General features: G+C 47.1%; 1 protein-coding gene across 1 annotated transcript in view; it reads right to left on the bottom strand.

The window, feature by feature from the left end:
• TDRD1 (tudor domain containing 1) overlaps nucleotides 1-25,167 on the bottom strand; it is a gene marked incomplete at its 5' end in the record, with an annotated part of 488,249 nt that overhangs the window by 355,865 nt on the left and 107,217 nt on the right. The window contains one exon of the mRNA XM_029610456.1: nucleotides 22,631-22,694. Coding sequence (XP_029466316.1) covers nucleotides 22,631-22,694 — 64 coding nt within the window. The remainder of the gene's footprint in view (nucleotides 1-22,630; nucleotides 22,695-25,167) is intronic.

The following is a 25,167-nucleotide window of genomic DNA, read 5'->3' as shown; positions in this document are numbered from 1 at the left end:
ACATTTACACACATGCTATCTTTTCACACTTACACACACACACAGGCTTTCAATCACATAAATAACATGCTGTCTTTTTCTCTCACACACAGACTCTCATTCACATGCTTACAAACATGTCCTCTCTTTCTCTCATTTACACACAGGCTCTCAATCACATACTCACATGCTCCCTCACCTAAATCAGCTCTCAATCACACACAGACACACATGCTCTCTCTCTCTCATTTAAACACAGGTTCTCAATCACATACTCACATGCTCCATCACCTAAACCAGCTCTCAATCACACACAGACACACATGATCTCTCTCTTACTTATACACACAGGCTCTTAATCATACATACACATGATTTCTCTCACACACAAAGGATCTCAATCATACACACATACTCTTTCACACAAACAGGTTTTCAATCACAAACTTACACATACAGGTTCCCAATGGTAAACTTACATTCATGCTCTCTCTCTCTCTCACAGGCAGGCACTCAATCACAGACATACTCTCTTTCACATGTACAGGCTCTCAATCATTCACATACATGCAATCTCTCTCACACACACACACACACAGGCGCCCCCCCCCCCCCCCCCCCCCCGCGGCCCGGAAGAGGAAGTGGAGAGTATCGGGTGCCTGCGCGGCAAGGAGAGGCCACGCTAGTGTGCTCGGCATCGGCCCGAAGAAAAGAAGACTGCAGCGCGGCTCGGAGGAAAATGAAGAGGTTCAACCGCGGCCGATGGGACTCCGCCTCCGCGAGGGCTGAAAATGAAGGAGGTTAGCGTTGGGAGGAGGCTGCTGCTGCCGCGAGTTCCCGGGGTGGGGGGTGGGGGAGAGAGAGAGTGAATGAGCGAGCAAGCTGTGTTTGCTCGCTCATTCACTCTCTCTCTCCCCCACCCCGGGAACTCGCGGCAGCAGCAGCCTCCTCCCAACGCTAACCTCCTTCATTTTCAGCCCTCGCGGAGGCGGAGTCCCATCGGCCGCGGTTGAACCTCTTCATTTTCCTCCGAGCCGCGCTGCAGTCTTCTTTTCTTCGGGCCGATGCCGAGCGCACTAGCGTGGCCTCTCCTTGCCGCGCACGCACCCGATACTCTCCACTTCCTCTTCCGGGCCGCGAGGGGGGGGGGGGGCGAAGAGAGCACGCCAGTGCCGCTGACTCCAGCTGTCCTGCCGCATTCCGCCCGGGCTGACAGCATTTTAAGCCCGGGCGGAGGAGGACCGGGGAGCAGCTGGGTCAGCGGGAAAGTGTGGCGACTGTCTGCGAGCCAGATGCAGCCCTCAAAAGAGCCATATCTGGCTCGCGAGCCATGGGTTCCCGACCCCTGCCCTATGGGGTAACTGCTAACCTGGGTGCCCACTCCTCGGGGGCCCTCTGCTTTATTTCAGGTGCCTTACAGGGAACAGGGACTCGCTCCTCGAGGGCCTGCTCTCTCTGCCTCGGTGCCTGTACCTTCTTCTACAACCTGGTGGAATTGCTTACATACAGCAAACACCTAGTGAGTACTCTAACTCTCAGTTTCTCTCATCTACAGTACTACCTTGCTGGAAAACCTGCTGCAGAGACCAACAGGGTGAGAAGGGCTCCCTCTGCAGAGGTCCCCGAGACTGCAACTACCAGACTGCCTCACTACTGCCCCCTCTGATGGTATTCTTCAAGCTGTATAATAAAGAACTGTTTGTGCATTCTGAGTCTAGCCTAGTACTGTGGCTCCTCTCGGGGCTCCTCCCCGTGGGCGTGGTCATCTGCCACAGTACCCAAGGATCCACCCAAACACCATTCAGCCATAACAGTTTTTCTCGGAATGAAGTAATCGGAGTAAAACCCTTGCCCCCATTGAGGCTGAGGAACTGGTTCTATCACCTGCTGCCACAGTAAACAGTCCACCTCCAGATGAATCTGTGATAGATGCGACAAGTCCAGGGTGAGCAAGGGAACATGGGGGGAGTGATGACAATTGGGGAAAAATGCAACTAGTATCCAGACTACTATCCCAAGGACCTACCAATCCACTCTCAGAAAAGAATGGATTCACCCTCTGCTTCTGACTGGTGGAGGGTTGATGATATTTATTTATTTATTTATCATAAACTAGACCCCACTTTATTTATTTAGTTTATTTATCATAAACTAGACCCCACTTTAGATGGGGCCTCTTGCTGTGCTTTAGGCTATCAATAGTCACATTGGCAGGGTGACTGCACAGGCTGCTAATCACGCTGAGATGAGAAGGGCAACAAGTGGTGCTTCTGAAAGGGTCTAAACAGCCACCTCTGGTAGAATGGCCGCTTGTAGGTATAGAATGAACATCTAGAAGTAGACTGCTGCTCTATGGCCTTACAAGGAGGACTGGACCATCACAGTTTATTTCTTAATCTGGGCCACTGTTTCCTGGAGCTTCTCTCCAGGCAGGGGAGGGTCCACTAGCTTTTTGTGGACATCCTCCCAAATCCTACTGGCCCATAACCAGCTGCTACAGGAGCAGGCATGGTGTGAGATATGGAGTAAAAGATCTCAGACTATGAAAAGCAAATTCCTCGCTCCCTCCTCTGCATCCAGAAAGGGCCGAGAATAGCAGCCAGTCCCTTCCACCAGCTGGAGAAGAGTTTTACTGGGCAAAGGAAAATTGGTTCTTACCTGATAATTTTCGTTCCTGTAGTACCACGGATCAGTCCAGACTCCTGGGTTTGGACCCCCCTCTAGCAGATGAAGACAGAAGTGTACCAAACAAATTCCGCCTCATATAGGCTGGTGCCACCTACAGTCCGGCAGTATTACATAATGTCAAAGCAGAATAGAACAAACTATATACAATAACCCAAAAACCGCAAACTGGCATAACAACCCCCCAAAGGGATACAGAACCCATGATGAATCAAGCTGTCGATAAAGATCAGTAAAGAGTGGACTCCATTCCCTTCCAAGGAAAAAATGGGAGGGATTCTGGACTGATCCGTGGTACTACAGGAACGAAAATTATCAGTTAAGAACCAATTTTCCTTTCCCTCTACATAACCAGATCAGTCCAGACTCCTGGGATGTACCAGAGCTTACCTTAATTTGGATGGGATCCAGAGAGGCCGGCTCTAAGCACTCCCTCTCCAAAGCACCTGGTGCCCGAACATCCAAGCGATAATGTCTGACGAAAGTATGAGAAGACTTCCACATAGCCGCCCGGCAAATCTCCTCCGGGGAAACCTGTTGACATTCCGCCCAGGATGAGGCCTAAGAACGAGTGGAATGAACCCGCAGACCTTCGGGTGAAGATCTACCATCCAACAAATAGGCAGAAGTGATGGACTCCTTAAACCACCGAGCGATGATAGTCTTGGAAGCCATATTGCCCCACCACTCCACAGCACAAAAAGGTGATCCGAAACTCGAAATGCATTGGTCACCTCCAGGTATTGTAACAATGCTCTACGCACATCGAGCTTTGTAAAGATCCTTATTTATTTTTTTTATTATTAAGGCTTTTATATACCGACTTTCTTGATACAAATCAAATCAATTCGGTTTACAATGAACTAAGTAGAATATACAATTAACCAATCAACAAGAGATACAGAGCATACAGTTACATTATAACAAGGAAGCCTTAACTTGGAGTAGGAAAAGAAGGGGTGAGCGGAGCAATAAATATATAAAGTGCAATAAAATAGAATAAATACTATATACAGAGGAGGGGGCAAGGAGCCAACCTCTCTTTAATGGATATTATGCATGAAAATTTGGAAAGTTTTGTTTACAGAGATGTGTGGTGTACAATTCTAGATCAGGGAATGGAGTTTGTAGTGGGGAAGGCTTGGCTGAACAGCCATGTCTTTAGTTTCTTTTTAAAAGTTGTTAGACAAGTCTCCAGTCTGAGGTCCGGAGGCATGGCGTTCCACATGGAAGGGCCTGCAGTAGAGAATGACCGGTCTCTGATGTTTGCATGGTGCACTAATTTGATTGTAGGAACGTGTAAAGATCCCTTGTAAGCATCCCTTAAAGGCCTGGCTGTCGAGTGCAGTCTGAGAGGATGAGACAGATCAAGCGGGGTTTGATGGTGGATATTTTTATGAATGATTGTGAGAGATTTATGGAGGATCCGGAAGTTTACTGGGAGCCAGTGGAGATCTTTTAGAATAGGAGAAATATGCTCTCTCCGATTGGTATTTGTCAGGATCCTTGCCGCTGCATTTTGTAGCAGCTGGAGCGGTTTAATGGTAGAGGCTGGAAGACCATGCAGAATGGAGTTGCAATAGTCGATCTTAGAGAACAGAATGGCTTGGAGGACGGATCTGAAATCGTAGTGGAATAGGAGCGGTTTGAGTTTTTTTGAGTACTTGTAACTTGTAAAAGCACTCCTTAGTAGTGTGTTTTATAAAATGCTTTAGGTTCAGGTGACTGTCGATTAGGACTCCAAGATCTCTGGCGTGTGATATATGTGGAATATTTTGTGATTGGAGAAGTATGGGACTACCTTCTGGAGTAATTAGTAAGAGTTCGGTTTTAGAAGTGTTGAGCACAAGGTTGAGGCTGGATAAGTAGTGGTTTATAGTTTGTAGATGAGCGTTCCATAACCTGAGTGTTGAGTCCAATGATTTGGATATAGGGATTAAAATTTGAAGGTCATCTGCGTAAATATAAAATTTGAGTTTGAGGTTTGAAAGTAGGTGGCAGAGGGGGAGAATGTAGATATTAAACAGGGTGGGTGATAGGGAGGAGCCCTGGGGGACGCCAAAAGGAGCATTAGTATGCGGTGATTCCATGTTTTTAATTTTTACCTTATAGCCTCTAGTACTGAGGAAAGATTCGAACCATCTGAGGGCTGAGCCTGTAATTCCTATGTCTGAGAGTCGGTTTAGGAGGATGTTGTGATTTACCGTATCAAAAGCCGCAGAGATGTCGAGGAGGGCTAAGAGAAATGACTGTCCTTTATCAAAACCAATATATAGTTGATCCAGGAGGGAGGTGAGGAGGGTTTCCGTATTGTGTTCTTTTCGGAAACCATATTGTGACGTGTGAAGTATATTGTGGTCTTCTAGGTAATTTGAAAGTTGCTTATTTACAATTTTCTCCATGATCTTAGACACAAATGGGAGGTTTGATATGGGACGGTAATTGTTGAGTTCTTCCGGGTCCAGGTTGGATTTTTTGAGTATGGGTTTGAGCGTGGCCAATTTGAGTGCGTCCGGGAATATTCCTTGTGTAAGGGAACAATTGATGATATCAGCTAGATATTTGGATATGTATTCTGGGATGAGAATCAGTAACTTGGAGGGTATTTGGTCCAGCGGGTGGGTCGAAGGTTTCATTCTTTTTATCAGCGATTCTACCTCTAAGGTGTGGGTCGAATCAAAGGAATCCAATCTTATGTCTGAGTTAGGTAGGAGAACTGTGTCCGGAAGAGTAGGATTTGTGTTGACAGGTAATCTGGCCAGGGTATTGGTGATTTTATTTTGAAAGAATAAGGCCAGGTCATTGGCCTTTGATTGAGCTGTATCGTCAGGGATATTAGGAAGAGCTGTTTTGGTAAGTTCCGAAACATAGGAGAAGAGGGCCCTCGCATCATACAGCATATCGTGGATGCGGTGAGCATAGAAATCTCTTTTTGTTCGAAGTATTGCTGATCTGTACTGGTGGAGAGTAGTTTTGTATATGGAAAGAGTGAGGGGATTAGAATTCTTCCTCCATTCTTTTTCTTTCCGTCTTAGATTTTGCTTCTGAGTGCGGAGTTCATTTGAGAACCACGGTTGCTTATTTTTATGGGAGGGGTTTATAATTTTTTTTGACAGTGGGCATAATTCGTTAGCTATCATTTCAGTGATGTTTTGCCATGAGGTGATAGCTGAATTGGGATTTGAAAGATCCAAGTTTGGGAGATTTCTGATCAGGGATTTGCCAAGATCTTCTGAAGAACAAGTTTTCCTGTAGTATAGAGTTGTAGGCTGATGAGGTGTGGTCAATCCTGTCAATGACCTGAAGGTGGAGTTGATCATAAAATGATCTGACCATGGGACTGGTAGGCATAAGGGGGGTGAGAGTGGGGTGAGATTAGAATTTGTGAAGATAAGATCAAGAGTGTGACCCGCTTTGTGTGTTGGTTGGTTAATGTGCTGTTTGAAGCCCATGTCCGAAAGTGCTGATAGGAAAGCATCACAGTTGGTCGATCGAGGACTGGCATCAATGTGGAGGTTAAAATCTCCAATGATTATGGCAGGAGAGTCTAGTTTTAAGTATTTGGCTATAACCTCTATCATGGGAGAGGCATCTTGATCTAAAAGTCCGGGAGGCGCGTAGGTGAGTAGGATTTGAAGTGACTTAGATTTGAATAGGCCTACCTCAAGTTTGGGTATAGTATAGATAGGTTGTTGCTTGAGGTTAAAAAGTTTTTTTGCAGCTATTAGGAGACCTCCTCCTTTCTTTTTCTTTCTGGGTAAGGAGAAGACATCATATGTCTGTGTAGGCAATAGATTTATTAGGACTGTGTCTGAGGATTTTAACCAGGTCTCTGTGATGGCACAGATGTCTGGTTTAGTATCTAGCAGATGGTCATTAAGGATGTGGGGTTTTTTTGTGATTGATTGGGCATTGAAGAGTGATAAGGTGAATAGAGCCAAACCAAGTAATTGTGTGACTGGTGAGATCATTACCGGGGTTAGATTTCTACGGGTTATAGGTTGATATCTTAGTGTAGGCTTCATCTTGGAGAAGGAGTTGTGATGTAATATATGTATTGGGTGTCCTTGCAACATGGTTGTATGAGGGAGAAGACTTAGATGGTGTCAGAATCAGGTGTCCTATGACGTTGTGGCGGTAATAGATTGTGGAAATGTTCTTTAAGGAGGTCTGAATGATATGTTTGGTTGTGTAATCTTTTGCTAGATGAATGCTGAGGCTGTTGGTTGACTGCTGAAGTGGCTGGTTGGATGCTGAGGTGGTTGAATGCTGAGGCTGCTGGTTGAATGCTGAGACAGAGGGTTGAATGCTGAGGCTGCTGGTTGAATGCTGAGACAGAGGGTTGAATGCTGAGGCTGCTGGTTGAATGCTGAGACAGAGGGTTGAATGCTGAGGCTGCTGGTTGAATGCTGAGACAGAGGGTTGAATGCTGAGGCTGCTGGTTGAATGCTGAGGCTGCTGGTTGAATGCTGAGGCTGCTGGTTGAATGCTGAGACAGAGGGTTGAATGCTGAGGCTGCTGGTTGAATGCTGAGGCTGCTGGTTGAATGCTGAGACAGAGGGTTGAATGCTGAGGCTGCTGGTTGAATGCTGAGACAGAGGGTTGAATGCTGAGGCTGCTGGTTGAATGCTGAGGCTGCTGGTTGAATGCTGAGGCTGCTGGTTGAATGCTGAGGCAGAGGGTTGAATGCTGAGGCAGAGGGTTGAATGCTGAGGCAGAGGGTTGAATGCTGGGGCTGCTGGTTGAATGCTGAGACAGAGGGTTGAATGCTGAGGCTGCTGGTTGAATGCCGAGACAGAGGGTTGAATGCTGAGGCTGCTGGTTGAATCGGCGCGCGGCGCCAGGAGAGTGGTGGTTTAAATAGCCCGCCGGTCGCGCCTCTGACGTCACCGCCGCGACTTTTTCGTGGGCGGTACGGGGCGAGGGCTCGCGGCTCGGCTGGGGGCCTGCTAGAGGCGAGGGCTCGTGCTTCGGGTCGAGGCTGTGCAGGATCGACGTAACTTAGCTCCGATGGCGGCTGGCTGGAGGCAGAGACTCGCTGCCTCTCAGGTAACTGGATGTTGGAGAGACGGGCCGGTGATCGGTGAGGGAGCCCGATCGGGGTGAGCGGAACAAGAGGCCTTAGAAAAAAGGGTCCGAACTATCCAGATCCGAAAATGACGGTAGCTCGACTGCCTCATTTAAATGGAAGACACCACCTTAGGTAGGAATGTGGGAACCGTACGCAGAGAAACCCCAAAGTCAGAGATGCGCAAGAAGGACTCTCTACAAGAGAAAGCCTGAAGCTCAGGCAGCTGGCGTGCCGACGCAATAGCCACCAAGAACACTACCTTCAAAGTAAGGTCCTTCAAGGTTGATCTACGCAATGGTTCAAAAGGTGCCCGACACAAAGCCTTAAGAACCAGATTCAAATTCCAAGAGGGACAGGCTGTGGCACTGGAGGGCGCAAATGCTTCACCCCCCAAAGAAATGAGAGACAGCAAAATTGCTTACCTTGTAATAGGTGTTATCCCAGGACAGCAGGGTGTAGTCCTCACATATGGGTGACATCATTGATGGAGCCCTATTGCGGAAAACTTTGTCAAAGTTTCTAGAAACCTTTGACAAAGTTTCTAGAAACCTTTGACATGGCATGCCCAGCATGCCATGATATTCTCTGCCACAGGGGTCTCTCTCTAGTCTCGTATGTAGCAATAAGCTTTAGCAAAAAATAAAATAAGAAAAACGTATCGGACCCAACTCCGCGGGGTGGCGGGTGGGTTTCGTGAGGACTACATCCTGCTGTCCTAGGATAACACCTATTACAAGGTAAGCAATTTTGCTTTATCCCAGGGCAAGCAGGATGCTAGTCCTCACATATGGGTGATTAGCAAGCTAGAGGCTGAGTCATTTTGTAGAGAAGCAACACTGAAATATTGTTGGTGAAAATGAGGCAGCCGAAAATCACAGCAGGTTGGATGTAGAAGGAGTTGGGATTATACTGGAAACAAGTTCTTTAAGACAGATTGTCCGTAGGCTGAATCTTGTCGTCCTTCTTTGTCCAAACAGTATAGCTGATATGACGCAATCCTTGAATTGAGCATGGCTCCCTAATACACTTTCCTGCCCAAGGAGTCCAGGAATCTGTGATCCTTCCCAGGAGGAGTGGAAGACTGAGGTCTTATTCTCTTAGACTTCTTCTGTGCAGACTCAACAACTGATTGATGTGGCAGTTGAGATTTTTGGTATCCGGGGCATTTTGAACTAAATAAGTGGTGTCCACTCTCTTGTTAATGGATGGTACTGAGCATGGATGCTCCCAGAGTCTATGCTGTAATTCAAACATTACTTCGTGGACAGGGATGGCCAAGACTTCTTTTGGAGGGTCCACGAACTGCAGGACTTCCAAAGTTTGCTGTCTTGTGTCCTCTTCAGATACCAAGGTAAATGGTATGGTGTCTGCCATATCCTTAACAAAATTAGTGAAAGATAAATCTTCCGGTGGGGATTTCTTCCTTCCGGAGGAGGAGAAGGGTCAGACATAAAAAACTCAGAAGAAGTATCCGAATGTTTGTCCTCCCAGGAATCGTATGGGTCTTGTCTACATGGAGAAGTGGGAGAAGACCTTGGTGGTCAAAAAAGCCCTGAAGGACCTAGGCTGTGGATCAAACTGTGTCCGTCCAGGGACTTCATGTGGTTTGGCTGGAATCTGTTTGGGTGGTAGAGCACCGACGACTGTGTCGAATCTGTTCATTAGAAGTTGGAACAACGCTAATTCTAGCTGTGCTGGGGCCCCAGGCACTGGCATCAGCATCGACGGGACTGGTTCCGGCATTGGGCCGGGCATCAGCGATGGTAGAGGCATCGGCGTCGGTGCAAGCAGTGGTTTCGGTATTGGTACTGGCATTGGTGCAGGCACCGGCATCTGCGTGGGCATCGATGGTCTTGCAACGCTTGGAGCACCGCTTGACGGATAAAATCTGTCAATTCCTCCGTGATAGCTGGTGCAGGCAGAGCAGCTACACGTGGGGGCGGTGGAGGTGTTGTTGGTCCTTCCACAGGGTCCTGTGGAGGTTCGATGGTCAGCGCATCAAGAGGAGGGAAGGCCTCGGCGTCAAAGGCCTCAGTATTTCTTGAAGGTGAGGCCATTTTGCAGTCGATTTTTCTCTGGGGAGAGTAGCACCTCCGGGATCGATGGATGATGGTGCCGATGGCGATGCTTTGGTCGATATTCCGCCGCTGACCTCGTCGATGCCTCGGATGGGGTCAGCGATGAACGATCCCCCGAGCCTTCTGGACAACGTTTTTTTGAGGATTAAACTTTTTGAAACTCCGGCCGGAGATGATTGAGTGGACGTCGATGGGGAAGGCAAAAGTTGTAGATGGAATAAGTGTTCCATCTTTTCTTGTCGGGCCTTTTAGCCCTTCGCGGTCATTTCAGCATACTTGGGACATGATGTTACATCGTGTGTTTGACCTAAACAAAGGACACACTCGAGGTGTGGATCTGTAATGGACATAGATTCATTATAGAATACTATATAAGTCCATCACCACAATATTCAAAGCCATCCAACAAATCGCTCCGCTCAACCTTCAAATCCCTTTCAAAAAACACACATCCTCCAGACCCATAAGAGAACACTATAAAGATTCTCTTCAGGTACCTCATTCCAAAACCACCCATCACATAACATTCAGAGACAGAGTATTCTCCACAGCAGGACCTCCTCTTTGGAACTCTATCCCAACGGAGCTAAGGCAGGAACCTTGCCTCCCAACATTCAGGAAAAGACTCAAAACGTGGCTTTTCAAACAAGCCTTCCCAGACTCTGATTAAACTCATTACTCACCTACAACCAATTTTCAAGCACTACCAATATCCAGAAAACCATTACTTCTGATCTCTACCCTTATGTACAAAACTCTACCTTTCTATTCTCCACCCTTATGTTTAAAACCGCAATTACCTCAAATGAACAAGTCATTGTAAATCACAAAATGCTTTATATTGTACCCCGTCATACTTCAGGTTAACGTTCTATGTTAAAGTTCCTATCATTTTCTTCTTGCTCCTAGTTTTACGCCTCCCTGTTTAATTGTAACTGTAACTATGTTATTTTTTAGCACCTATTATTTATTTCGTTCACTGTTTTCGTTTATCACCCCACTGTTTATTGTAAACCGGCATGATGTGATACCCTCACGAATGCCGGTATAGAAAAAACTAAAATAAATAAATAAATAGTCCGATTACAGTTGGGACATTTTTTAAATCCCGTGGCCATATTTTCCTCAATAGCCGTCGATGAAAATGAGAAGAAAAAATATTTTTACTCAAGAGTAAAAATGAGAGAAAAAGTACTCACTGGCCAGTGGTAACACGGGAGACCCCGATATGGGAGAGAAATAATTGTTTTTTAATCTGACTTTTAGTCAGACAGTATGTGAGAAAACTCACACAGGCTCCTGCTCTGCGATGCCAACAGCAGCGCGGAAAAACAAAGACTGAAGGGAGACCCCTGTGGCAGAGAATATCATGGCATGCTGGGCATGCTCAGTGGGCTCAGAGTGCCAGTCAAAGTTTCTAGAAACTTTGACAGAAAGTTTTCCGCAATAGGGCTCCATCAATGATGTCACCCATATGTGAGAACTACATCCTACTTGTCCTGGGATAAATCAGGATGAGACACCAAGGACGCTCCCTGGATGTTACAGTGCAAGGAACCAAGCGCCGCGACCTGCATCCGCAAGGAACTACATGATAATCCCTTCGCTAAACCAGCTTGAAGAAAATTCAAAATTTCCGCAACGGTCGCTCGGGTAGGAACAATAGCTCTGTCGAGACACCAGACCTCAAAGACCTTCCAGACCCTGACATAAGACAGGGAAGTAGAAACCTTACGAGAGTGCAACAGCGTAGTCACTACGGCATCCGAATATCCCCGAGACTTCAGCCACTTCCTCTCAAAAGCCATGCCGCTAAATGGAAGTGCTCAACCTGGTCGAAACAGACGGGTCCCTGAAAAAGCAGATTCGACCTGTCCAGGAAGCGCAACGGAGGCGCTACCGCCAGATTCACTAGATCCGCAATCCAGGGACACCGTGACCACTCGGGAGCTATTAGAACCACCTCCGACGGATGTAACTCTATTCGGCGAAGGACTCTGCCTATGAGAGACCAAGGTGGGAACACAAAGCAGAACATCTACCGGCCATGGAAGGACCAGGGTGTCCACGCCCTCTGCCCCCATGTCCCTGCGACGAGCAAAGAAACGAGAAGCCTTGGCATTTTTTTAACATTGCCATGAGATCCATCCGAGGAGTGCCCCTCTGGGCACAAATGAACTGAAAGACATTGTCCGCCAATTCCCATTCTCCTGGGTCGAGAAGATGGCGTTCAGGAGGAAGTCCGCCTGAACATTCTCCACCCCGGCGATGTGAGAGGCCGCTATGCAGGCCAAGTTTTGTTCTGCCCATTGAATCAAGAGACTAGCTTCCAACGCTACTGGACGACTTCTGGTTCTTCTTTGACGGTTGATATAAGCCACTGTGGTCGCACTGTCAGAAAGAACTCGTACCGCCTTGCCCTGGAGAAGCGGCAAGAACGCCTGCAGTGCCAATCGGACTGCTCTGGTCTCCAGACGATTGATGGACCAACGAGCTTCCTCCGGGGACCATAGCCCCTGTACTGTCTTTCTCAAACACACTGCTCCCCAACCGGACAAGCTGGCATCCGTAGTGATCACCGTCCAGATTGGAACTACCAATGGTACTCCACGCCTCAAGTTGAACTGGGATAACCACCAATCCAGGCTGGACCAAGCGGTCTCCGTCAGAGTTAGATCTAGATGGAACTGATCCGAAACTGGATTCCATCAGGACAGCAATGCTGATTGTAAAGGCCGCATATGAGCAAAAGCCCATAAAACCAATTTCAGCGTAGACATCATGGAGCCCAGGACCAGAAGGTAATCCCAGACCATCGGGATAACAAGGCTCGTACGTGGCCTTGGAGTTTGAGCATACGTTCTTCCGGAAGGGACACTGTCCCTTGATGCGTGTCGAACAAAGCTCCCAAAAATTCCAGTGACTGCGAGGGCACCAGATGGCTCTTGGCCTCGTTGACTACCCAGCCCAGCGATTGCAACAACTGGAGTACCCGGCAAATTGCCTCCTGACAGAGAACTTTCGACTTCGCTCGAACCAGCCAATCATCCAGATATGGATGTACGAACAATCCTTCCCTGTGCAACTGAGCATCTACCACCACCATAATCTTGGTGAAAGTCATGGGTAGCAGTGGCTAGTCCGAAAGGCAGTGCTTGAAACTGATAATGCTGCCCCATCACGGAGAACCTTAGGAACCTTTGATGATTCTGCCTGGATCCCGATGTGTAAATATGCTTCTGTGAGATCTAGGGACGCCAGGAACTCCCCCGGTCTGACGGACGCAATTACTGAGCGTAAAGTCTCCATATTGAACAGATGAATCCGCAGACATCTGTTGACCCTTTTCAAATCGAGGATGGGTCGTAAGGTTCCCTCTTTCTTGGGCACTATGAAGTAAATGGAGTAACAGCCTCTTCGCAGCTCTGCAGAGGGCACCGGAACAACGGCACCTAGGTCGAGAAGATGCTGTAAAGTCTCCTTGACAGCCCGGCGTTTTGCTGCCAGACCACAGGGTGAACCAGGAATCATTGGCGGGGTAGGCGTGCAAAATCTAATGCGCAACCCTGTCTTATCACATCGAGGACCCACTGATCTGACGTGATTTTGGCCCATTCCCCATAAAATAGGGACAGACGACCTCCCACTACTGGAACAGAGGAATGGACCGGCTGCACATCATTGTGAGGGCTTGCCGCCCGGTGCGTTCTGGTTGGAGCCAGGTCTACCAAACCGGCGCCCACGAAAGGACTGAGAGTCAGTCTGCTGCCTGCTGGTATTGTGGCGAAAGGAAGAAACAGAGCCACGGGAGGTCCGGGGCCTCCGACCACCATGAAATCGAGACCTGGAAGCAAAAAATCCTCTCGACTTCGGTCTATCTTCTGGGGGACCGGTGCACCTTATTTTCGCCTAAAGATTGAATCAGGTCCTCCAGCTCTTTGCCAAACAGCAGCTTACCCTTATACAGTAAGGATCCCAGCTGAGATTTTGATAACACATCCGCTGCCCAGTTACGGAGCCACAAGCAGCGCCGCGCTGACACAGCCGATACCATAGCTCTAGCCGATGTGCGAAGCAAATCTTAAAAGGCATCCGCACTGTAGGCAATCACAGCCTCAAGTCTTCCCGCCTGGCGTTTTTCCTCCTGGGAGAGAGTGTCATTGGCTAGCAGCTGTTGGACCCAGCGAAGACCTGCGCGTAAGGAAGAATTACCATATTTTTCGCTCCATAAGACGCACCTGACCATAAGACGCACCTAGGATTCAGAGGGGGAAAATTAAAAAAAAAAAAAATTGTGCTAAACCGGCTCTGCGTCTGGGCGTCTTATGGAGCAAATTAGGGGAGTGCATAGTTTTTTTTTTTTCTCCCAGTTTGTTTCGGGTCTGGGGAGGGCCATTTCGGTCCACTCCCCAGATCAGAAAATTTTTCTTTCTGTGGGAACCCCCAAACCCCCCCCCCCCCCATCCCAACCCTTTAAATTAACAACCTCCACCCCCCTGACCCCCCCAAGACCTGCCGAATTAATTTCCTGCAACCCCCACCCTCCTGACCCCCCCAAGACCTGCCAAACGTCCCTGGTGGTCCAGCGGGGGTCCAGGAGCGGTCCGGGAACGATCTCCTGGGCGTGGGCCGTCGGCTGCCAGTAAACAAAATGGCGCCGACGGCCCTATGCCCTCACTATGTCACTGAGACCGACCGCTGCTATTGGTCGGTCTCAGTGACATAGTGAGGGCATAGGGCCGTCGGCGCCATTTTGTTTACTGGCAGCCGACGGCCCTATGCCCTCACCATGTCACTGAGACCGATCGCTGCTATTGGTCGGTCTCAGTGACATAGTGAGGGCATAGGGCCGTCGGCGCCATTTTGTTTACTGGCAGCCGACGGCTCACGCCCAGGAGATCATTCCCGGACCCCCGCTGGACCACCAGGGACGTTTGGCAGGTCTTGGGGGGGTCAGGAGGGTGGGGGGTTGCAGGAAATTAATTTGTCAGGTCTTGGGGGGGGGGGTTGTAGGAAATTAAGTCGGCAGGTCTTGGGGGAGTCGGGGGGGGGGGGTGTTTGTTAGATTTTTGTTTGGTTTTTTTTTTATATTCGCTCCATAAGACGCACATACATTTTCCCCCCACCTTTGGGGGAAAAAAAGTGCGTCTTATGGAGCGAAAAATACGGTACTACACACGGCCGCACGAATTCCCAGGGCGGAAGCCTTGAAGATCTTTTTAAGCTGGACCTCCAGCTTACGATCTTGCAGGTCCTTAAGGGCCGTCCCCCTGGTGACCGGGATGGTTGGCTTCTTTGTGACTGCTGCCATCGCAGCATCCACCTTGGGCACCCATAACAGCTCCAAGGCCTCTTCCGGTAGGGGGTAGAGCTTAACCATCGCCTTTGCAACTTTAAGCCCCAAATCCGGAATATCCGATTCCTTAAATAGCAAGTTCGTTGCCGAAAAATGGAAAGGGAAAGCTGAAGGCAGCCCCCTAAGTCCCAACACCAACGGGTCTGTAGCCCCCAATCTAGACTCTTCTTGAGGCAGCTGAATCCCCAATTCCCCTAATATAGCCGGAATGAGAGGACCCAGCTCATCTCTCCTAAAAAGACGGACGACCTTCGGATCATCACCATCCGTCCCCCATGAGACCCCCGCAGACCTCCCTGCTGGGGGTCGGTTTCTCCCTCAACCCCCCTTGGAGGCAGGGAGGGTATATATCCAGGTCGTCCTGGTCATCCGTGTCCGAAGAAGTATCCGGATCTGGCTGAGGAACCCAGACGTTGGCTGGACGATGACCCTCCCCCCCCTTGTAAGCTTGGCTCCGGAGTGGCCTTGGCTCGCTTCCGGGGTCCAGTCAGAGGGTCCTGACTGTGAGGCTGTTTTCTGCCCGCCTTCCGGGCCTTAAAGGCCTTATGCATCAATAAAACGAAGTCTGAAGAAAATGGAAAAGTCAGAAGATAAATCATCCCCATCCTCATCAGGGGCCTCCGCAGCTCTAGATAAGTAAGGTCTCGCAGGTCTGTCCCCCTCAGGGACCCTGCGCTGCAGGGACAAGTGCGGCAGTAGGGGTCCTCCGCCCCCCGAACGCTGTTTCCTATGCCACGGGGGCCGCCAGAGTGAGCGGAGCCAAAATGGCGCCCGCCGCCTCCGACCCCAGCGCACTCAAAATGGCGCCCTTTCCCATGCTTCACGGGAAGGGCTTGGGAACAAACTGCAGCTCCCCGATAGCGCCGGTTATAGTCTGGACCCGGACTACAACCCTTCCTGGGGTCGTGGAGGCTCCCTCTCCCCCAGAGAGACAAGTGGCGCACAAACTATCGCGCAAGAGCCGCGATTCCGCGGTGCCACAGGCCCTACACGCGGCATGCCTGCTGAAAACAAAATCTATCAGCACCCCTCCAACCCGCGGCGAAATGGAGCGCAACAAGTCCCCAACACGATCGGAAGGAAGGGAAAGACGAGCCCAGAGAAGAGGACCAAAAAAATTTATTTATTTTTAATTACCTGCTGGATCACCTCCGGGTCCTGGATCCACTGGGGGAAGTGAACCAGGCTCCCCGGTATCACCCCCAGGTGGAAAATGGGCTGACTTCCCAATACTTCAGCAGCCTCTGAAACCAGTGGAGGATAAGAACATAAGAACATAAGAAAATGCCATACTGGGTCAGACCAAGGGTCCATCAAGCCCAGCATCCTGTTTCCAACAGTGGCCAATCCAGGCCATAAGAACCTGGCAAGTACCCAAAAACTAAGTCTATTCCATGTAACCATTGCTAATGGCAGTGGCTATTCTCTAAGCGAACTTAATAGCAGGTAATGGACTTCTCCTCCAAGAACTTATCCAATCCTTTTTTAAACACAGCTATACTAACTGCACGAACCACATTCTCTGGCAACAAATTCCAGAGTTTAATTGTGCGTTGAGTAAAAAAGAACTTTCTCCGATTAGTTTTAAATGTGCCCCATGCTAACTTCATGGAGGGTCCCCTAGTCTTTCTACTATCCGAAAGAGTAAATAACCGATTCACATCTACCCGTTCTAGACCTCTCATGATTTTAAACACCTCTATCATATCCCCCCTCAGTCGTCTCTTCTCCAAGCTGAAAAGTCCTAACCTCTTTAGTCTTTCCTCATAGGGGAGTTGTTCCATTCCCCTTATCATTTTGGTAGCCCTTCTCTGTACCTTCTCCATCGCAATTATATCTTTTTTGAGATGCGGCGACCAGAACTGTACACAGTATTCAAGGTGCGGTCTCACCATGGAGCGATACAGAGGCATTATGACATTTTCCGTTTTATTCATCATTCCTTTTCTAATAATTCCCAACATTCTGTTTGCTTTTTTGACTGCCGCAGCACACTGAACCGACGATTTCAATGTGTTATCCACTATGACAACTAGATCTCTTTCTTGGGTTGTAGCACCTAATATGGAACCCAACATCGTGTAATTATAGCATGGGTTATTTTTCCTTATATGCATCACCTTGCACTTATCCACATTAAATTTCATCTGCCATTTGTATGCCCAATTTTCCAGTCTCACAAGGTCTTCCTGCAATTTATCACAATCTGCTTGTGATTTAACTACTCTGAACAATTTTGTGTCATCTGCAAATTTGATTATCTCACTCGTCGTATTTCTTTCCAGATCATTTATAAATATATTGAACAGTAAGGGTCCCAATACAGATCCCTGAGGCACTCCACTGTCCACTCCCTTCCACTGAGAAAATTGCCCATTTAATCCTACTCTGTTTCCTGTCTTTTAGCCAGTTTGCAATCCACGAAAGGACATCGCCACCTATCCCATGACTTTTTACTTTTCCTAGAAGCCTCTCATGAGGAACTTTGTCAAACGCCTTCTGAAAATCCAAGTATACTATATCTACCGGTTCACCTTTATCCACATGTTTATTAACTCCTTCAAAAAAGTGAAGCAGATTTGTGAGGCAAGACTTGCCCTGGGTAAAGCCATGCTGACTTTGTTCCATTAAACCATGTCTTTCTATATGTTCTGTGATTTTGATGATTAGAACACTTTCCACTATTTTTCCTGGCACTGAAGTCAGGCTAACCGGTCTGTAGTTTCCTGGATCGCCCCTGGAGCCCTTTTTAAATATTGGGGTTACATTTGCTATCCTCCAGTCTTCAGGTACAATGGATGATTTTAATGATAAGTTACAAATTTTTACTAATAGGTCTGAAATTTCATTTTTTAGTTCCTTCAGAACTCTGGGGTGTATACCATCCGGTCCAGGTGATTTACTACTCTTCAGTTTGTCAATCAGGCCTACCACATCTTCTAGATTCACCGTGATTTGATTCAGTCCATCTGAATCATTACCCATGAAAACCTTCTCCATTACGGGTACCTCCCCAACATCCTCTTCAGTAAACACCGAAGCAAAGAAATCATTTAATCTTTCCGCGATGGCCTTATCTTCTCTAAGTGCCCCTTTAACCCCTCGATCATCTAACGGTCCAACTGACTCCCTCACAGGCTTTCTGCTTCGGATATATTTAAAAAAGTTTTTACTGTGAGTTTTTGCCTCTACAGCCAACTTCTTTTCAAATTCTCTCTTAGCCTGTCTTATCAATGTCTTACATTTAACTTGCCAATGTTTATGCTTTATCCTATTTTCTTCTGTTGGATCCTTCTTCCAATTTTTGAATGAAGATCTTTTGGCTAAAATAGCTTCTTTCACCTCCCCTTTTAACCATGCCGGTAATTGTTTTGCCTTCTTTCCACCTTTCTTAATGTGTGGAATACATCTGGACTGTGCTTCTAGAATGGTATTTTTTAACAATGACCACGCCTCTTGGACATTTTTTACTTTTGTAGCTGCTCCTTTCAGTTTTTTTCTAACAATTTTTCTCATTTTATCAAAGTTTCCCTTTTGAAAGTTTAGCACGAGAGCCTTGGATTTGCACACTGTTCCTTTTCCAGTCATTAAATCAAATTTGATCATATTATGATCACTATTGCCAAGCGGCCCCACCACCGTTACCTCTCTCACCAAGTCCTGTGCTCCACTGAGAATTAGATCTAAAATTGCTCTCTCTCTCGTCGGTTCCTGAACCAATTGCTCCATAAAGCTATCATTTATTCCATCCAGGAACGTTATCTCTCTAGCGTGACCCGATGATACATTTACCCAGTCTATATTGGGGTAATTGAAGTCTCCCATTATTACTGCACTACCAATTTGGTTAGCTTCCCTAATTTCCCTTCAGGACCTCCCACCCCCCTGGGAGGCAAAGACTGGAACCTGCAGGTACGACTGCGGTCTCTTACACTCCTGAGCAACGGCTGCAGAAGATTTAAATTTCCATATATATATATATATTTATTTTTAAATACCTCACTATCTTGTCTCTAATTAGACCTTAGCACAGACTGTAGGTTTGGCACCTCCTCCATTTACTGGAGACAGAAGAATACTGCCAGACTGTAGGTGGCACCAGCCTATATGAGGCGGAGTTTGTTTGGTAAACTTCTGTCTCCATCTGCTAGGGGGGTGGGCCAAACCCAGGAGTCTGGACTGATCCGGGTACGTACAGGAAACATAGAATTGGTGGTTATCAAAGCGATTTGTCAACATGGAGCTTTGAAAGACCCTCTTTCCAAAGTTATCAAGGAACTTAAGAGTCCTTCCCTGGGGGTGAAATTGAGTATGAATTTATTAGCCTTCTTTAAAGCAGATTCTACAACTACTGATTGCTGTGGAAGCTGAACCATCTCAAAGTCATAGTACTTATGCATCTGGTACTTGAGATCCAATTTCTGAGGGGTGAAACTGCAAGTGATAGGAGTCTGCCACATCTTCATATGCAGGTCGTTGATAACTGTGTAACGGCAAAGTCACTGGGTCAGATGATGCATCCAAAATGTAAAGGAGGCCAAGGAGCTCCAGACAAGAATCCTTACCCATTTGTACTTTCACCCTTAGGAATGCTCCCACCTTCTCTACAAGCTTTGAATGGGTGAGGTCCTCTAGTGGGGACATCAGCTTCAAGGGGTCCGAGAGTAGGTCCAAAAGGATACCAGTGGACTCTCTTCAGAGTAAAGCATGCTGACCCAGAAGTCTACAGACAAGGATGGAGAAAACAGGGGTGCCCCTAGTTAAGATATGTCATACTGGGTCAGACCAAGGGTCCATCAAGCCCAGCAACCTGTCTCCAACAGAGGACAATCCAAGTCACAAGTACTTGGCAAGTACCCAAAAATTAAATATCAAGCTACTATTGCTTATTAATTAATAGCAGTTTAAAATTTTTTCCTCTAGGAATGTATCCAAACCTTTTTTAAATCCAGTTACACTAACTTCTGTAACCACATCCTCTGGCAATGAATTCCAGAGCTTAACTATGCGCTGAGTGAAAAAGAATTTCTTTCTAGTTGTACTAGAGGGCACATCCCTGGCCATCCCCCTCGGAAGAGCTAGACTCCGCTGCACAAGAAAAAGTAGTCTTGTACTAAGGTATCAAAAGGTGCACAAGCTGCACCTGGTGAAGGCGAGATTCCTTCCTGCAATGGTAGGGATTCCAAGCTGGATAGGGCAGGATGAAGAGATCCTTGGGCCCCAGCAGTCAGAGAAGCGCAGAAAGTTCTCACCAAGCTGTCCACCTGGTCATAAGACTGAGTCAGTCTTGAATCTGATAAAGGGGGTGTCATTTCTTCCTCAGACACAAAAATTGGTTCATGCTCCTGGCCCAAAGACCTCATAGAAGAGTGGCAGAAAAGAGCATACTGGGTCCAGTGTTTCTAAGTAGTATCCCAATACTACCAGGTCAATTGAAAAGAAAGGGGCAACCCCAGGAGGGGCCAGAGCTAACATTTCTCCTACCACTGGGTTTGCATCGGTGGGGAAGGGGGGGGCATGAAGTTGGGCCAGTGCAATCATCTGTTTCAGGACCCGATGCACCAGTAAATGCACTGGAAACAATGCCAATGGCAGAAGCCTCCTATGACTAGCATGTCTGGATGAGTGAGAAGAGAAATTCTTAGAAAGCATCAATGAACTCTGTGTCACTGACTTGGTGGAGGGAGGTGTTGAAAGGGACTGTGTCGAGACAGCTGGCATTTAGGAAAGTGAGTATAAGAGCTAGGAACAAGTCTGGTGCTGGTAGATCTAGAGGGCTGCATGAGGGAAGAGAAGCCACCCACATTGGCATGGTGGGCTGCAGTGCAAAAAGCGCTGATAGTGCACAATGCTTTGAGGATGGTTTCAAATGCACTGATGCATCATGCGATTAATCGCATCTGGACAGCATCAGAGGACCATGAATCAAGGGCAATGAAGTGATGCATGCCATCGATGCACCATGCATTGAGGGTGTCAATGCCAATTTATCTCCATGCTTCCTGCATATGATGCCATGGAGGCTGCTAAGAGACAGCACCACTTCCTCGATGCAGATCAGCTCCCGCTACTCAGCCTAGAGGCCTCGGCCCAATGCACCGGTGGAGGAGTCTTGGAAGAACTCTTGCTCATTCCCTTAACCAAGGAGGCAAATTACTCTGCACTGCGGGTGAAGGAATGGCTGTGACTGTGGATTTACACAGCTACTCTAATCCGACGGCCCCTGGCCCACCTCCTGCAGACAGCAATTGGCCAGATTGTGTTCTGGCCCTAGACAGATGTAAGATTCATGAACATTGATTATGGACATGATCTTACAACATATACAGCTTTTGAACTGCTCAGGATGTCAGTCTTACCAAACATCTCTGAGAAAGAAAATCTAGTCATCATCTTGACTTTTTTTTTTTTTTTTAATACATTTGTTTTCTATGTACCCACCCTGAACGTAGGAAGGGCGGATAAATATTTTAAAATAAATACAAATAAAATAAAGTAGCACTGAAAGGTGCTGTTGTGGGGCTGCCAAGCCAGCAAGGTAACAAAAGAAGAAAAAAAATGATGATTTTAAGAGAAGGAAAAACTAAGACGGAGAGACACAGAGTACATCATGCAGGGATTGGACAAAAACAACCGAGGAGGTTCACAAGGCAAATCCCACTCATGCGCAACAGAATTCAAAGCCCAAATAGCTAGGAGAGATGAGTGTTCAGTGCTGCCGGATGTCACCCATACATTATGGATAATTTTTTTTTTTTTAATTCAGTTTTTTTTATATCAATGCAAGTACAGAGCCAATATTCCCAGATACACCAGATACAATTCTAGCTTTTTATTTATATTTTTACACAGAGATGTAAACTTCCCAACTTCCATCCCGTTCCCCGCCCATACTGGTGCATTTACATGCTTATGTTCACAATAAGCAAGTGAGTGAGCGATAAACCCGTATCTAATCATAAAGCAAGATGGATACTAAGTACAGTACAATGTGCTCTCCAAACAGAGATAGGAATCACCCTTGTTCCGCCACATCTCTGTAATTCTTTCCATCTCAAGTATGGGGACCAAACCACCTCAAATTTACAGACCACGTGTCTTTTTTATAGCAGTAATCCTACTTAGACAGTACAGTCAATCCAAAGGCTGAATAGCCACAGTTAGGGAAGGTGCCTCTGGTTTTTGCATTATGGCTAATTCAGCCTGCTTACGGACAGAAAATCAGGGATGTCCTGCAGAAACATACCCCCTTCCTTGTTTTCATGGACTGGGCACATCATTTTGGCAACATGTCAAATTTCCTGACCCCAAAGAACTGGAAACTAGGAACCTGAGCTACAGTATTCAAGATACTGAGCAAACCTTACTCCAAGAATTATTCCTGTAATTTCAGAGAACTTATTTGGTAGAAGCCCTAAAAGACAATTTAACACCATAAGGCAAAGCAAGAATGTAAAATACCTGCTGATCATCATTCTCTCTCTCTCTTGACTCAGTTGGTGACTTGCAACGGTCTTCTAGTTTACTGAAATTGCAATGCAGCAACTGGTTAATATTTTGTCTCTTAACCAGATCAATTGTATAAGACACAAAGAAGTACTGCACACTTTTACTTAAACAAGTTGTAAAGTACATGCAAACAGACATGTTTTCCTTGGTCAACATAACTTACATTAACCTCTCCCCGCCCTCCCATCTCTCCTTTAAAGTAATGCAGAGCAGATAAAAAATGAGGACCGCTGGTTGTAGTGGTGGCGGTGGAAAGGGTTCCCACTCCTTCATCATGAGCTGTCTCCAGGCCAGCAGATATGAGGAGCACCAGCAGTGATCATGGCATGGACTGCCACTACTCCTGGATGTTGCACTCACACCAGAGATGGGATGAAGATACCAAATTAGACTCGAAAAACAAAAAAGGTCACTAAATAAGACAGCATGAATTTCAGAAATACGCCAAGCAGAAGAGATGGCTACTAGAAAAACCATCTTCAAGGACAAGTCCTTAAGGGTAACATGCTTCAAGAATTCAAAGGGAGATGGCACTAGTGCCTTGAGTACCAAATTAAGATATCAATGTGGAGCCATTGGCCTAAATGGAGGCTGAAGTCTTTTTACCCCTTGAAGAAAGCGGGACACATCTGCATAGGAAGCAAGTGAGACCCCCTGAACTCTACCCCTGAAACAAGAGATGGTTGCACCTTCAAAGAATTCAGGGCTAAGCTCTTATCCAGACCTCTCTGGAGGAAGGATAAAATAGAAGTGATTATAGGAATGCCAAGAAGAAATTACCTATTCCTTACAGCAAGCTTCAAAGATGTGCCAGATCCAAATATCGGTTAAAGTGGAAAAAACTTACAGCTTTCAAAAGTGTGGAAATTACGAATTCAGAATATCCTTTGTTTATCAAGCATGACCTTTCAAAAGCCAGGCCATAAGATAAAATGTCACCATACAGGATCCAGCTCCTGGACCCTGACTTGAAGATGGCGAGCATACAGAAGATAGAGAGGTCAGTCCAGATGCATTCTTATTAGATCCACATGTCATGGCCTCCTCGGCCAATCAGGAACCACTTGAACATTCTCCAGTTCTATTCTCCTTACAACCCTGCCTATCTGCAGCCAAGGCGGAAACAGACATAGAAGCTCCACTGACAGTTAAGGCTGCACCAGGGCAATTATACCCTCTTCCAAACCCTCATCATTGACTGAAAAACTGGGGAATCCTAGCATTCTTGCATGTTGCCATCAGATCCATGTGAGGCCACGCCCACCAAATTACAATCAGTTTTGAAAAGCATCTCGACTGAGTTCCCACTTGCCTGCATCCAGTATATTCCAGCTCAGAAAACCAGCCTGAACATTCTCCTGGCCTGCAATATGAGCTGCCAACCAGAGATGCAGATGTTGCGCCACCCAAGGGAACAGATCAGTTTCCTTGGAAACCAGTAGACTGAGTGCTGTTCTCTCTACTCACATAAGCCATGGCTGCTGCATTTTTCAGGCAGCACTCAATTTTCCCTTTATCAGGGGAATACTCAAAAAGAGCTAGATTTATCACCATAGTCTACAATCTGTTGATAGATCAAGAAGCCTCCTCCTAAGATCAGAAGATTTTAGCTACCTGATCCTGACAATGTGCTCTCCAGCCCAAACCCACATCCCTTATGAGGATCATCCACAAATTGGGATCTAGACTCACACCCAAAAGATTTCCTGGGTTCGACCTACAAAGACAACTATACTTCACAGTCCTGGGGGTAAAGGAAGAAGACACTCCATCCTGAGAATACAGTGGCTTTTGAGACAGGAGTGAAGCCTAAAGAAGTCTCACGTGGGCCCTGGCCCAAGGCACAAAGTGCAATGAGGCTGCCACTAAGCCAAGAAGCTGGAGTTAATCCCACATGCTCAGGTTCCTATGAGCAGAGAACTTCTGGACTTGCAGTATGAAAAGAAAATTGGTTCTTACCTGCTAATTTTCGTTCCTGTAGTACCAAGGATCAGTCCAGAGAAGTGGGTTGTGCATCCCTACCAGCAGATGGAGTCAGAGAACAAAGCTTTGGGCACTGCCATATATACTAGAGTGCCACTTGCAGTCCCTCAGTATTGTCCTGTACCCAAGCCCAGGCTAACAGAACTAAAGAGCGAGAGGTAGCAAACACCAAAACCCGACTACCCCCATGCTCTAAACAAAAAGTAAACTAAACCAACCGTGCATAACTGCTCCATGAATCCGTTCTGTAAAACGGAGCTTCATGAAATGCTTCAGGCCACAACATGGGCCAACGGTAGCCAACACAGTCTTTCAGAACGTGAAATAAGGGGTGGGCCTCTGGACTGATCCTTGGTACTACAGGAACGAAAATTAGCAGGTAAGAACCAATTTTCTTTTCCCAGTATGTACCAGGATCAGTCCAGAGAAGTGGGATGTACCCAAGCCACCTTACACTGATAGGGATACGCCTCAGTGAGATCCAGGAACGCTAGAAATTCCCCTGT

Source organism: Rhinatrema bivittatum, chromosome 7 (assembly GCF_901001135.1).
Source record: "Rhinatrema bivittatum chromosome 7, aRhiBiv1.1, whole genome shotgun sequence".
NCBI classification, from domain to species: domain Eukaryota; kingdom Metazoa; phylum Chordata; class Amphibia; order Gymnophiona; family Rhinatrematidae; genus Rhinatrema; species Rhinatrema bivittatum.
This window is presented reverse-complemented; position numbering and strand designations above follow the sequence as displayed.